The sequence below is a fragment of the Zosterops lateralis genome (genome assembly GCF_965231275.1).
Source record: "Zosterops lateralis genome assembly, chromosome: 10".
Classification (NCBI taxonomy): Eukaryota; Metazoa; Chordata; class Aves; order Passeriformes; family Zosteropidae; genus Zosterops; species Zosterops lateralis.
Genome location: NC_139770.1, coordinates 1,053,302 through 1,067,880, shown reverse-complemented (window position 1 = coordinate 1,067,880; position 14,579 = coordinate 1,053,302). Strand labels below are relative to the sequence as shown.

The 14,579-nt window shown below is 53.6% G+C and overlaps 1 protein-coding gene across 1 annotated transcript in view; it reads right to left on the bottom strand.

Annotated features, from left to right (window-relative positions):
* The window catches only part of KCNAB1 (potassium voltage-gated channel subfamily A regulatory beta subunit 1), a 62,608-nt gene extending 55,173 nt beyond the window's left edge, over positions 1-7,435 (bottom strand). Inside the window, exon 1 of the mRNA XM_083868435.1 lies at positions 6,934-7,435. Within this exon, the coding sequence (XP_083724561.1) occupies positions 6,934-7,205 (272 nt within the window). The 5' untranslated portion in view covers positions 7,206-7,435. The remainder of the gene's footprint in view (positions 1-6,933) is intronic.
* Positions 7,436-14,579: the final 7,144 nt, after the last annotated feature.

Genomic DNA, 14,579 nt, shown 5'->3' with positions numbered 1-14,579 from the left:
AACATCCAGGAGGGAGAAAAAGAAAGAGAAAAAGTCCAAGCTCACAGTCAGATAGGAGTCCCTGTGCTCCTGGAAGAGAAAATTCCCTGTGGAAGCAGCAGGTGGGAAGTGCTGGAGCATCCCTGCCCTCAGCAGAGCCCTCTGCCAGCCCCTCTCCCCCAGGATAAATCTCTGGATCCGTGGGAAACACAGTAAGTTACAGCTGGATGTGTCAGCTGTGAAAAATGCACACACTTAAAACGGAGCAGAGGCTCCCATCCATCAGCTTCAACAGAAATTAGGGACGTGCTTTATTTCCCCATGACTGACGGCCCTGCTGAATGGGAGATGCTCCACTCACCAAGGCAGGGAGCAGAGGTGGCTGGAGGTGTGTGCAGCCCCCTGCAGTCACAGCCACACCAGCCCCACAATCTCCCATTAATTACATTTTTCTGTGGGTTTAAATCTCCATCCACATCCAACCCCACAGGAATTTTCTCTTTGCAGGTTTCTCCCCTGGGCTGGGCATGTTTTGGTGCAGCAGAACACAGAGATGAACTTTGCTGGCAACTTTTGGGTGGTGCCTTTGGAGTCCTCAGTGAGGGGACAAGTTTTAAATCGTGTCTGCACGGACCAACAGCATGGGGAGTGCAGAATTAGAGAGAAACAACATAAACAGGGATTCTCCTGTCCTGAAAAGGACACTGACCTTTCCAAACATAACTTTACTGTGGGATTAGGATCACCAGAAGGAATTTCTCATTACAGGGTGGCCAGTTTCCAGGCCAGAAGCCCCAGTGAAGGAGAGGATTTCCCTTGGGGCCAGCAGTGCTCCTGCCAGCCTGGGGATTGCTCCTTACAGGGCAGGAATTCACCCCACAGCCCAGCAGGGGTTTCCATACAGGGAAAGGTTTCAGGCTCAGCCCTTGCTGTGTGTGATACCACGGGGTGGAAAACTCAGAATTTAAGGGTTTACTCTCTATATAAATATATAATATATATATTAAAATATATATATAATATATATTTTATATATTATTATATATATTATCTATATATTATATATATAAAATATATATATAGAGAGAGTGTTGGTTAAGTTCTTCTTTCACCTTCTTCATGGCTTTGGGTGTTTTTTTCTAACTGGGTGAACGGGTGGTCAGTTATTGGGTTTAAAGTAAAAATAATAGAGGTGTCACCTTGTTATTGGGTAATTAGTGCTTTAAAGACCATGGAAGGAATTAAGAGACAGAGCCATTTTCTACCTCGTTGGCTGGAACTCACAACTGTGTAACACAGACAAGAATTAATAAACAACTGAGTCCAAACACAAAAATTGCACCTCCCGTGCTTTAATTCCGGCTCTAACACGAAGAAAAGAAGATAAAACCCGAGGCTGCCAGCCTGTAGTACCTGTAGCTCCTGGAGGTTTGGTCCTGCAGCTGCAGGAACCCCTGGAGCCATTTGATGGGATGGGGTTGTTCTTGTCCTGGAGCCGGGATGGGGTTCTTCTCTCAGAGCTGGGATGGGGTTCTTCTTCTCCCAGAGATGCGATGGGGTTCCTCTCCTACAGCTGGGGAGGGGTTCTTCTTGTCCCAGAGCTGGGATGGGGTTGTTCTCCCAGAGCTGGGATGGGGTTCTTCTCCTGGAGCTGGGATGGGGTTACTTTTCTCACAGAGCTGGGGAGGGGTTCTCCTACAGCTGGAGAGGGTTTGTTCTTGTCCTGGAGCTGGGATGGGGTTCTTCTCCCTGAGCTGGGATGGGGTTCTTCTTCTTCCAGAGATGGGATGGGTTCTTCTCCTGGAGATGGGGAGGGGTTCTTCTTCTCCCAGAGAGAGGGGGTGGTTCTTGTTCTCCCTGAGCTGGGATGAGGTTCCTCTCCCAGGGCTGGGCAGGGGTTCCTCTCCCAGACATTGTTTGTGTTCTTGCATCCAGCCCCTTCTGGTTGATGCCCAGGATGGATTTTGGCCAAGACCATCAATCCTGCTCTGCTGAGACCTCTCCTGGCCCAGCACCCCAAGGGGTGAGAGCTGCTGCTGGGAACAGAGCACTGACCCCAGTTCCCAGGTCTTATATTTAGATAATGAGAAATATTTCCTTGGGATTCAATCCAAGGCCAATAAACATCTACCAGATACTCTCCCAGGGTGTATTTCAGGCCCTGGCCAGATGGACTCTGCAGGCATCTCCTCTGCAACTCACTGCACATCTTGTTTTGTCACAGAGCACTGTGAGCTCTCACAGCTGGGCTTACCTGGCCTGGGAACCTCCCCAGCACCTGCAGCTTCCCAGGGTGTGACAACTCATATAAATTAAATAATGATGTTAACAATGATTTCACCACTGCTGAACAGCGAACAAAAACGGTTCTGACTCACAGAATGGTTTGGGCTGGAAAGGGACATTAAATTAGATCAATTTATTCCAAACTCCCCTGCTGTGGGCAGGGACACCTTCCACTATCCCAGGTTGCTCCAAGTCCAGTCAAACCAGGCCTGGAACAATCCAGGGATGGATTTTGTGATCTTCATCCCTGCAAGGGCCACAGTGACCTTTTCTGGCAGACAATCCTGCTGAGGTCTGGTTCATGCCACTGAGGCAGATTGTCTGAGACTCTTCTATTTTAAAAACTCACCCCAGTCCAGCCCCAAATACATTAGAAAAATAAGTTAAATAATCAAGTGATGGATGTATCATGAACTCAACTAATCCTTAAATCTTTCAAAGCAGATAAAGAAAGACTGATCCCAACCCCAGAATACATTTGAAAAGCTCATAATTCAATGTCACAGAGGGGAGCTTGGCAGGAGCAGCGGGATTACCCCAAAATTCTTCTTGTGTCACTGTCACATCAGGGCGTGGGTGGCCCTGGGGGTCCTCAGGAGGGTCCTGCCCGAGGATGGGGGTTCTGCTCTCACAGTGCTGATCCCGTGGGGGCTGCAGGGGGGATTTCAGCCCAGATCTTTGCAGCCCAAGGACACTCAGGGGAGGGCAGCGTGTCCCAAACCAATCATTGCCTGTCCCAGGGCTGTCCGTGCCCTGTCCCAAAGCTGTCCCTGCCTGTCCCAAAGCTGTCCCTGCCCTGTCCCAAACCTATCCTACCTGTCCCAAAGCTGTCCCTGCAGTGTCCGGGGCTGTCCCTGCCTGTCCCAAAGCTGTCTCTACCCTATCCCAAACCTGTCCCTACCCTGTCCCAAACCTGTCCCTGTCTATTCCAAAGCTGTCCCTGCCCTGTCCCAAAGCCTTCCCTACCCTGTCCCTGCTGTGTCCCAAACCTGTCCCTCACCTGTCCTTACCCTGTCCCAAACCTGTCCCGCCCTGCCCATGCTGTGTCCCAGGGCTGTCCCTGCCTGTCCCAAACCTATCCCTGTCTGTCCCAAAACTGTCCCAAAGTTGTCCCTGCCTGTCCCAAAGGCTGTCCCTGCCTGTCCCAAACCTGTCCCAGGGCTGTCCCTGTCCTGTCCCTGCCTGTCCCAAAACTGTCCCTGCCTGTCCCAAAGCTGTCTCTACCCTATCCCAAAACTGTCCCTGCCCTGTCCCTGCCTGTCCCAGGGCTGTCCCTACCTGTTCCAAAGCTGTCCCTGCCTGTCCCAAAACTGTCCCTGTCTGTCCCAAGCTGTCCCAAAGCTGTCCCTACCCTGTCCCCAAGGCTGTCCCTCATAGACCCCCGTGTTTCCTCCCTGCAGTGTAACTCCAGGCTGTACCTGTGGTCTGTGCTGCAGCTGCCTTTGGTTTTACCTCCTGCCAGCCCCAGCTCCCTGCTCATCTATAATGCAGAAATATTTCTGCAAGCTCCTCTGAGTTTTTTGGACACAAGGGTTTTGCTGGTTTGGAGGATCAGGGTTTGTGTGGATCAGCATCTTTAGAAACTTAGTTCTGCTAAAAGTTATTCCCCAGTTTTTACTTTGTTTTTACTTCTTTTCCTCTCACTTATCCCATTCCTAATCTTCATTGCCGTGACATTGGAACTCATTTCTTATCCCAGCACATCTGCAAGGGCTGGGTGTGTGCCGGGCACTGCAGGGAGCCCCGTCCTGCCCGGGACTGAGGAAGAGCTGAGGATTCTCAGCCGGAATCCCGGCGGCTGCCCAGGGGAGGGGAAGGAAAAGCCCCAAGTGAAGTGAAGGAAAAGCCCCAAGTGAGGTGCAGGAAAAGTGAAGAAAAGCCCCAAGTGAAGTGCAGGAAAAGTCCCAAGGGAAGTGAAGAAGAGCCCCAGGGGAAGTGAAGAAAAGCCCCAAGAGAGGTGAAGAAAAGTTCCAAGTGAGGAAAAGGAAAGCCTCTAGAAAAGTGAAGGAAAAGCCCCAGGGAGCTGCAGGAAAAGCCCCAAGGGAAGTGAAGGAAAAGCCCCAAGTGAGGAAAAGGAAAGCCCTAAGTGAGGTGAAGAAAAGCCCCAGGGAGGTGAATAAAACCCCCAGGGCGGTGCAGGAGCCCTCCCGGCCCCTCCCGGCGGTCCCAGCGCTGTCCGGGCGCTCCGGGCGCGGTCCCGGGGCTGGGGCAGCATCCCTGGGGCAGCTCCTGCCAGGCTCCGGTTTCAGCGCGGGGCTGACCCCGCACAGGAGATCAGAGACTCGCACCTCTAATTTCCACTAATACCGAGAGCCCCTTATATTTTTTTAAAGGAGCAAGATCGGATTCTGGAGGCTGAGACATTTAAGACCGATGGGATGGGAGATGCGGGCAGTGCAGGTTTCCTCAGGCTGGGCAGGGATGGGGGACAGGGGACAGGGGGACAGGGGACAGGGGACAGGGGGGACAGGGGGACAGGGGGACAGAGGACAGGGGGACAGGGGGACAGGGGGGACAGGGGGGTCAGGGGGACAGGGGGGACAGGGGGACAGGGGGACAGAGGACAGGGGGACAGGGGGACAGGGGGGACAGGGGGGACAGGGGAGACAGGGACACAGGGGGACAGGGGGGACAGGGGACAGGGGGACAGGGGGACAGGGGGGACAGGGGGGACAGGGGAGACAGGGACACAGGGGGACAGGGGGGACAGGGAGACAGAGGACAGAGGGACAGGGGGACAGGGGGGCAGAGGGACAGGGGGACAGGGGGACAGGGAGACAGGGGGGACAGGGGGGACAGAGGGACAGGGGGACAGGGGAGACAGGGACACAGGGGGACAGGGGGACAGGGGGACAGGGGACAGAGGGATAGGGGGACAGGGGGACAGAGGGACAGGGGGACAGGGGGACAGGGGGACAAGGGACAGGGGGACAGGGGGACAGAGGGACAGGGGGACAGGGGGACAGAGGGACAGGAGGGACAGGGGGACAGGGGGACAGGGGCACAGGGGGACAGGGGGACAGGGGACAGGGGGGACAGGAGGACAGGGGGACAGGAGGACAGGGGGACAGGGGGACAAGGGACAGGGAGACAGGGGACAGAGGGACAGGGGGACAGGGGGACAGAGGGACAGGGGGGACAGGGGGACAGGGGCACAGGGGGACAGGGGGACAGGGGACAGGGGGGACAGGAGGACAGGGGGACAGGGGGACAGGGGACAGGGGGGACAGGGGGACAGGGGACAGGGGGGACAGGAGGACAGGGGGACAGGGGGACAGGGGACAGGGGGGACAGGAGGACAGGGGGACAGGAGGACAGGGGGACAGGGGGACAAGGGACAGGGAGACAGGGGACAGAGGGACAGGGGGACAGGGGGACAGAGGGACAGGGGGGACAGGGGGACAGGGGCACAGGGGGACAGGGGGACAGGGGGACAGGGGGACAGGGGGACAGAGGGACAGGGGGGACAGGGGGACAGGGGCACAGGGGGACAGGGGGACAGGGGACAGGGGGACAAGGGACAGGGGGACAGGGGGACAGAGGGACAGGGGGACAGGGGGACAGAGGGACAGGGGGGACAGGGGGACAGGGGGACAGGGGCACAGGGGGACAGGGGGACAGGGGACAGGGGGGACAGGAGGACAGGGGGACAGGGGGACAGGGGACAGGGGGGACAGGAGGACAGGGGGACAGGAGGACAGGGGGACAGGGGGACAAGGGACAGGGAGACAGGGGACAGAGGGACAGGGGGACAGAGGGACAGGGGGGACAGGGGGACAGGGGCACAGGGGGACAGGGGGACAGGGGACAGGGGGGACAGGAGGACAGGGGGACAGGGGGACAGAGGGACAGGGGACAGGGGGACAGGGGACAGGGGGACAGGGGGACAGGGGGACAGGGGGACAGAGGGGACAGGGGGACAGGGGACAGGGGGGACAGGAGGACAGGGGGACAGGGGGACAAGGACCCTCCTGTCCCCACACTGTCCCTGCTCTGCAGCACCAACTTTCCCAACTCCATTCAAACAAACCCGCAGCCACTTGGGGCAAACAAAACAAAACTCAGCACAAACTTTTACTGGAAAACTTATAGAAATTAAAAGATAACCTTGCAGCATATTCACCTCTATAAAGCACGAATAACCAGAAAAAAAAAATCAGACTTATACAGCTAAGGAATAACCAGAAAAAAAAAAAAAAAATCAGACTTATACAGCTAAGGAATAACCATAAAAAAATCAGACTTATACAGCTAAGGAATAACCAGAAAAATCAGAGTTATACAGCTAAGGAATAACCAGAAAAATCAGCTAAGGCGCTTTCTATTATTATTCCATTATTATTCCATTATTATTCTATTAGTATTCTATTATTATTCTATTACTATTCTATTATTATTCTATTATTATTCCATTATTATTCTATTAGTATTCTATTATTTTTCTATTATTATTCTATTATTATTCTATTATTATTCCATTATTATTCTATTATTATTCTATTATTATTCTACTAGTATTCTATTAGTATTCTATTATTATTCCTATTATTATTCTATTATTATGGCGATGATTATTATTGCCGCTGCTGTTGTTATGGGGGCTGGCAGCACTCCTGGAGGGCAGAATGCCCCAGGACAGGACAGGACAGGACAGGACAGGGCACATACCTGTGGGGCATCCCGGTGGTGTAGGCGATGGTGAACTCCTGGGACAGCTCACACACCCGCAGGTACCAGTTCATCTCCAGCTCCCTGAGCAGCGCCAGGCGCCGGGCTCTCTGCTGGGGCTGCCCCGGCCTGGCCCGGCTCTCCTTGCTGCTCTCAGCCGAGCTTTTCAAAGCCCTGTCCCGGCTGCCCAAGGACAGCACGGATTGTTTTCTCAGCTTCAGGGACTCATCAGCGCTTTTTCCCCCCACGGTGCCGGTGCGCGCCGCCAGCATCGCTGCTCTGCCTGCTGCTGGAGCCTCAAATCATCACCGGGAGTGATTTCAGAGCTCTTTTCTCCCTCTAAACCCTCACCCAGCTGTAATTAGAGACGCGCGGTGTGTGTGTGTGTTTGTGCGGGGCTTAAGAGCAAAGGAGAGCTGCGAGCTGCCCGTGGGAACATCTGGAGCGGCTGCGGCGGTGCCAGAGGGGCCAGGACTCACAAACATCCCGGGATGGAGCGGGATTTGGGGCTGGAATCTTCTGGAAACATCAGAGGTGAAGTCACACATGTCACCTTGAGGGCCATCCCTGCCCCGAGTGGGCTGGTCCAGGCAGATGTGGCGGTGCTGGAGCATCCCAGAGCTCAGTGTTTTCATCCTCTTCATCCTCCTCCTGCAGCTCCTCGGGCCGCCCCGTCCAGCAGGGATTCCCATTTTCCAAGGAAACTGTGGGGATTTGGGGATTTGGCCGCCCCACAGGATGAGGATGAAGTTGTGGCTGCTCCAGAATAAAAAATGTTGTTTGGGGGATGTGGGAAAAGGCGGCGTTAATTCCCCTCTCCGGCCTGGGATGTAAAAGCTGCTGGAGAGAGAGAGATCAGAGCTCTAATCACAGCGGCCACTTCGGGGGCACACATGGATAATACAATTACGCATTTCTACCTTGCCTGGACACATTCTCATGTTCCTCTTTAATTCCTCTCGTATTCCTTTTTCATTCCTTTTTAAACCCCTCCGAGCAGTGGGATTTGGGAGCCTCAAAGGGTTAAAATCACCCCAAAGCAGAGCTGGATCCCCCTGTGCCCGCAGGGTGTCCCGGCCTGGGGATGGATGGATGGATGGATGGATGGATGGATGGATGGATGGAGGGATGGATGGATGGATGGATGGATGGATGGATGGATGGATGGATGGATGGATGGAGGATCCCTGGATTTACTGGGGGCACAGGGGGCTCTGGGGGGCTCTGGAGCTGTATCCCACTCCCAGCAGGGCTGGCACCAGCTCGGGGGGGTTTTCCCAGATCCCCCAGGCTGGAGATTCCCCCAGCCCTTCCCAAAACCCATCCCAGGCTCCAGCTGTGCCCTGCATCATCCAGAGGGGTTTGGATCCACATTCCCCATCCCTGGGCTGCTCTGTGTCCCCTCCCAGCCAGGCTGGGCTCTGAGCATCCCCTGGACAGGGATACCCACCCTGGGGACCCCCCCAGAGCCCCCCAGGGCTGTTCTCTGTCCCCTCCCAGCCACGGGGGACCCTCTGGGCTCTGAGCCCCCCCTGGGCAGGGATCCCCAGAGCCCCCCAGGGCTGGGGCTGGTCCTGCCCTTGGGGACACCCGACAGCTCAGGGGCTTCCAGGGGGTTACAGGACAAAATAAACCCTCTTCAGCTGCTTTTCCATCCCCCTTTGGAGTAAATCCTACAAAATCTACCTCTGACAAGACCCGGTGCTTCCAACCTATTGAGCAGACACGGCACTAAAACATTCCCGGGAAGTTTTGGCAAACTCTGGGAAAATGATTCAAACTTGGAGCTGTTCAAACATTCCAGTTCTGTCCCTGATCCGACGTGTTTAATACCCTTAAAGTGCTTCCTTCACTGGCAGGAAAAGCTTCCCAGCGACTCCAGAAACCTTTAAATCAACCCTAAGCAACGCATTTATTTTTATAGGTGTCAGTCCCGTCCAGGTGTCAGTCCCCTCCAGGTGTCAGTCCCATGCAGGTGTCAGTCCCATCCAGGTGTCAGTCCCGTCCAGGTGTCAGTCCCATCCAGGTGTCAGTCCCGTCCAGGTGTCAGTCCCGGGGACACCGGGCTGTGTGTCCTGTCCCGGGGGACTCTGGGGGTGTCGGGGCCACTGTGCCCGCCCGGGTTCTGTGCCCGCCGGGGAAAGGGAGCCTCACTCGCCTTATTAAAATTGCAGGACGATTGATTTCCTGAAAGCAAAGCTGCCGTGAAATATTGATAGTGCAACTCCTGGTCCTGGAGCTGTGAGCATCTCCTGGGGGGAAAACACACCCCAAACCCCTCCTGGTCCCACCAGGGCTGGGTGTGATACCCCAGGGGGGAAAAACCCACCCCAAACCCTCCTGATGTGACCCAGGGCTGGGTGTGATACCCCAGGGGGGAAAAACCCACCCCAAACCCTCCTGATGTGACCCAGGGCTGGGTGTGATACCCCAAGGGGAATAATCCCACCCCAAACCCCTCCTGGTCCCACCAGGGCTGGGTGTGATACCCCAGGGAGAAACTCCTCAAACTGATCCCTGCCTGGGGCTGGGGCACCTCCTGTGCTCTGTATTCCTTTTATTTATATTCCTTTTTATTCCTCTCATTTTCCTTTTTCATTCCTCTCATATTCCTTTTTCATTCCTTTTATAGTCTCTTTTTCATTCCTTTTTCTAGGAAAAATCTAGATGATTTTTCTTAATCATCTGTTAAAGTAGTATATAATACAATTATGCATTTCTACCTTGCCTGTACACATTCTCATATTCCTTTTTCATTCCTTTTCCTAGGCAATCATCTGTTAAAGTATGATTATAATATAATATAATATAATATAATATAATATAATATATATAATATATAAATTATATATATAAAATATATAATGCAATCATGCATTTCTACCTTGCCTGTACACTGTATAAGTAAGTGCACAGAATCACAGTTTAGGAGCTCTCTACTTGTAACTCATTGTGAATTATAACCGATTATAATATTAATTATAACATTATAATAATTAATGTTATTTTTATAATAGTGAATTTATAATATATTATGATAAGTCCTATATAATATATATTAATATATCTATTATATACACAGAACAGCCTCAAAAGAGCTTTAAATCCTCCTCCCTTGGTGTTTGTGGCGCTGGTTTTAAAGCAGAACATTTCAACCTCACCCACCCTGCAGCCCCCAGGATCAGGGCTGGGGATTAATCCATTTTCCTGGGGCTGGGGCACCCTTTTAGCCAAACCCCCTGTGTTTGAGATGTAAATGAGAGCAGGCTGTAAACCCCCCGCAGCAGCTGTTTTCTGCTCGGGGAAGCAGAGCCGCCTGGGTGGGTTAATGCACTCACTGCACACAGGGCCCCCTTTAAACCTGGTTTTAAAATCTCCCCAGCAGTTTCCCAGCAGGATGTGCCACCCCAGGGACACCAACGATGTCACAGGCAGGAAGCCCATCCCGGCTTTAAATAAACCACGGATTTATTTGGGTTGGGTGAAGGAATGGTTTGGGTGGGGAGGGACATTAAATTCCATCCCATTCCCACTCCTGCCATGAGCAGGGACACCTCCCACTGTCCCAACTCCAGTGTCCAACCTGGCCTTGGGCACTGCCAGGGATCCAGGGGCAGCCGCAGCAAATCTGGGAATTCCAGCCCAGGAATTCCCTCCCAAAATCCCATCCATCCCTGTCCTATGTCCATTCCCTGCGTCCTGTCCCTCCATCCCTTGTCCCCAGTCCCTCTCCAGCTCTCCTGGAGCCCCTTTAGGAGCTCTGAGCTCTCCCTGGAGCTTCTCCTCTCCAGGTGAGCCCCCCCAGCTCTCCCAGCCTGTCACTGCCTCATTCCAGAGTGAAGGAATGCAGGACACTCAGTCTGATCCTGCTGTTCTCCAGTAATTCCACTAAAACACATTCACAGTCAGAATTAAACCATCTCAAATAATCTTAAATTGATCTGAAAATCCACCCCAGCCCTGCAGGTCCCACAGCAGCCTCTCAGTATCTGCTCCCCACATTTCCTCAGCTCTGCACACACCGAGCCCTGAGCCAGACAAAGGAGCAGCAGTTCATCACCTGGCAGGTCCTGGCAGGTTTACAGAGGTTGGAGCCCAACCCCACCAGCCCTGCCAGGTGCAGATGGATTTGGGATGTGCCTGTCAGTGATCCCTGAGCAAACAAACAGCTTTGGTCCCCCAGGAGCACAGCCATTCCCACCTCTGATCCAATTAGCCACGGCTCCTCTGCTCCAGGTAATTGAAGCCCATCAGGAAAGATTCATTAAGGTGTTTTAATTGGGTTTTAAGTGGCTCACCCTGCTCTGGCAGCGCTCAAATGTGGCGTGTGAACCTGTGCTGGGCCAGCAGCTTTAGCCTGGGCATCCCCAGCAAACCTGCTGCCACAGCATGGAATGGGGGAGTCAGGCAGCTTTTCAAAGACCCCTGGGACCACTGAGCCCACCTGTGAACCCAAATCCCAAACCCGGGGAGAGCTCCCAGCTGCCTCCCTGAAGGGCAGCGGGTCACAGCGAGCCAATCTGCTGAAATTAAAATGTGCAGTGCAAGTGGCTCTTCTCCAGCCTTTTATCTCCTCCAATAATTTCTCGACGTGATTGTGGGGCCAAAGGCCAGGCCCAGCACACCCCAGTGAAGAGGACAATTCCTGGGAATGTTAATTAACTCTTTTCCCCCTTTCTTTGCTGAGTTCAGGGAGGTCACTCATGAGCAGCTCTTGTGGGCTGCACCAAACAACCCACACTGAGAAAGGGGAAAGTTTCCCAGGGCCAAGGAGAGTCCGCTCAGAGCTCTCTGGGCAGGGGCTGCAGGAGCCCTTTGAGCCTGAGGAGCCCTGACCTGCTCAAACAGCACCAGGAGGTGCAGAACAACTCACATGGGGCTTTATTTTTCTGCAGGAATTTCAGCCCAAAGGCTGAGCTGCTCCAGCTGAGCAGCTCAGGGCTCCCAGGATGAATTCAGGAGCATTCCTGAGCAGCTCAGGGCTCCCAGGATGAATTCAGGAGCATTCCTGAGCAGCTCAGGGCTCCCAGGATGAATTCAGGAGCATTCCTGAGCAGCTCAGGGCTCCCAGGATGAATTCAGGAGCATTCCTGAGCAGCTCAGGGCTCCCAGGGTGAATTCAGGAGAGTTCCTGAGCAGCTCAGGGCTCCCAGGATGAATTCAGGAGAGATCCTGAGCAGCTCAGGGCTCCCAGGATGAATTCAGGAGAGATCTTGAGCAGTTCAGGGCTCCCAGGGTGAATTCAGGAGAGTTCCTGAGCAGCTCAGGGCTCCCAGGATGAATTCAGGAGTTCCTGAGCAGCTCAGGGCTCCCAGGGTGAATTCAGGAGAGTTCCTGAGCAGCTCAGGGCTCCCAGGAGGAATTCAGAATATTCACTCAGGATGGATCCTGTCCCTGGCCATTTTGTGCCTACAGGACTGTGTTTGGTTTCCAGAGCTGGGGCTGGGAGCTGCCCCCACAGCCTGGAGCAGCCAGGGGACACAGAGCTGTCCCCCCATCCCAAATCAGGGCTGGGAGCCCCGTCCCCACCCTGTCCCAGCCCTGGAGCCGCCGTGCCTGGCATTGCCATGGCAATCAGCACCACACAGGGACTAAAAATAAACCCCAGCTCTGCAGAGCACCCAGATCATCCCCAAGCCCAGCCCTGAGTCAGCTCAGCCCCCTCCCAGCCTGGGGGTGTGTGCAGCTGCTGCTGCTGAGCCCCCCTGGCACAGGTTCTCCTCCAGCCCAGGGTCCACCCAGGAAAGCTCCTCTTTTCCTCTGAGAGCCCCCAAACCAAATGAATTCCTGCTTCATTCCCTGTCCTGAGCAGCCTCCCCACTCCACACCACAAAACCCCCACACTGGGTCAGCTCCAGACTGGACAGAGGAGCTGGGCCCTTGTCAGTGACTTGTCCCAGGTCACCCAGCACAAACTGTCACAAAATTCCTGCAGGAGCATTTCCCAGGGGATAAAAGCTGCTCCAGAACATCATTCCTGGGCACAAACCCCACAGGAGCCAGGGCCACCCAGGCAGAGCCACATCTTTCTCCTCAATTAACCACAATTCAAACTCAGCTCTCCCCAAAGCTCCATTTACCCCACAACGTTTGTTTTTTCCACCCTAAATAACATTAAAAAAAGAGGAAGAAATCCTGCAAGCAGCTTTATATTGATCTCTGTATTCCCAAACCACTCTGGGAAAGGAGAAATATCCCAGCTCTAGAGGGGCTCTTGAGCAGACATTTAAATCAATTTAATCCATAAAGCAGCTTGTTGAACCCAAAATACAGCCCCATTCATAATACAGCTTTTACACATAAGCCCTTAATATTAATTTTAAAAAAAAGTCACACCAAGGTTCAAACATAATATTTTTATTTGTGGATAAAAATTAAGGCTCACAGTACTTTATCATTTCACAAGCAGAAAAATGTTAAAAATTGAGACTTGCTGGGGAGTGCCCCCGATACAAATTCCTCTAATTGCTGACATGTTTGACTGAAGACTCCGGGTGAACAATTGTACAGGGCAGCTACAGGTATTAGTTTGTAAACTAGGTGCTAAATAGAACTGGTTTTTTAAGAAATGTGAACAGAGGATGATGTTTGTCTCCACTCTGGCTGTCCAGCACTCAGGGATTGCACAGAAACACCCAGATCTGCTGGGATGAGCACACCAAAGCTCCCCAAAAACCAGCCCAGCAGGGCTGCAATGCATGGCACAGCTGGCACACGGGGCTGAGGGGCACAGGCTCCACTGCAATAAGACATTTCCACTCATAGTGCAATAATTTTATGCCTAAAATGGTCAATATTTAAATTTTTCTGCCCTAAATTAGAGCAGGGAGGTGGTGCCCAGCCCCAGGAATGCAGGGGGAAGAGCCCAGGGATGGTGACAGTGACATTGTGCCCACAGTCAGGAGGCAGCCCCAAGGAGGAATTTCCCAAAGGTGCAGCAGGCAGGGAGTGAAAGGTTCCTGCACCTCCCCTGCAGCCCCCAGCCCTCACTGGGAGCACGTTTCACCCACAAAGTGCAGCTGCAGCTGCACAGGACAGGCTGGGCAGGATCCAGCTGGGCTGCAGAGCTCTCTGTATTATTTGCATTATTTTTAGTGAATCTTTCAGCTTGGCTTGTTTGCTGTCAAGGCAACACAGCCGTGGCAGGCACGGGGACGAGCCTGTTGCTGTGAGAACTGAGGGGGCTCTGCAGCTCACCAGATTCTGCTCCTGTTTCTGCTGCTCCCTTTGAGTGAGATCCCAGCCAGAGATGACAGCAGCCTTTCCTGACCCACCCTGAATGCACTGGGGAGCTCCCTGAGGTCAGCTCTGACCTGCTGGGACAGACAGAGACGTTTTCAGGGTTTAAGCAAGCACAGCTCCTCCTCCTGCAGCAGGGGAATCAATAATCACTGACATCACTGAGGCTCAGAGAGGTTATGACAGGTGTGGGTACAAATCACCACCCCCCTTTTGAAAAGGGGCTGACTGAGTTATCAATTCAGCTTTGTTTGATAAGTGAGTTATCAAATCCAACTCCACAGCAGCTCAGCTGAACTTGCCCAAGCTGCAGAGCCCTCCTGGAGCAGGGCTGGAGGGGAGGCACAGCCCCCAGCCCCAATTCCTGCAGCAGCCCTGGGACACTCCACTTCCTCCCCCTCGTGCAA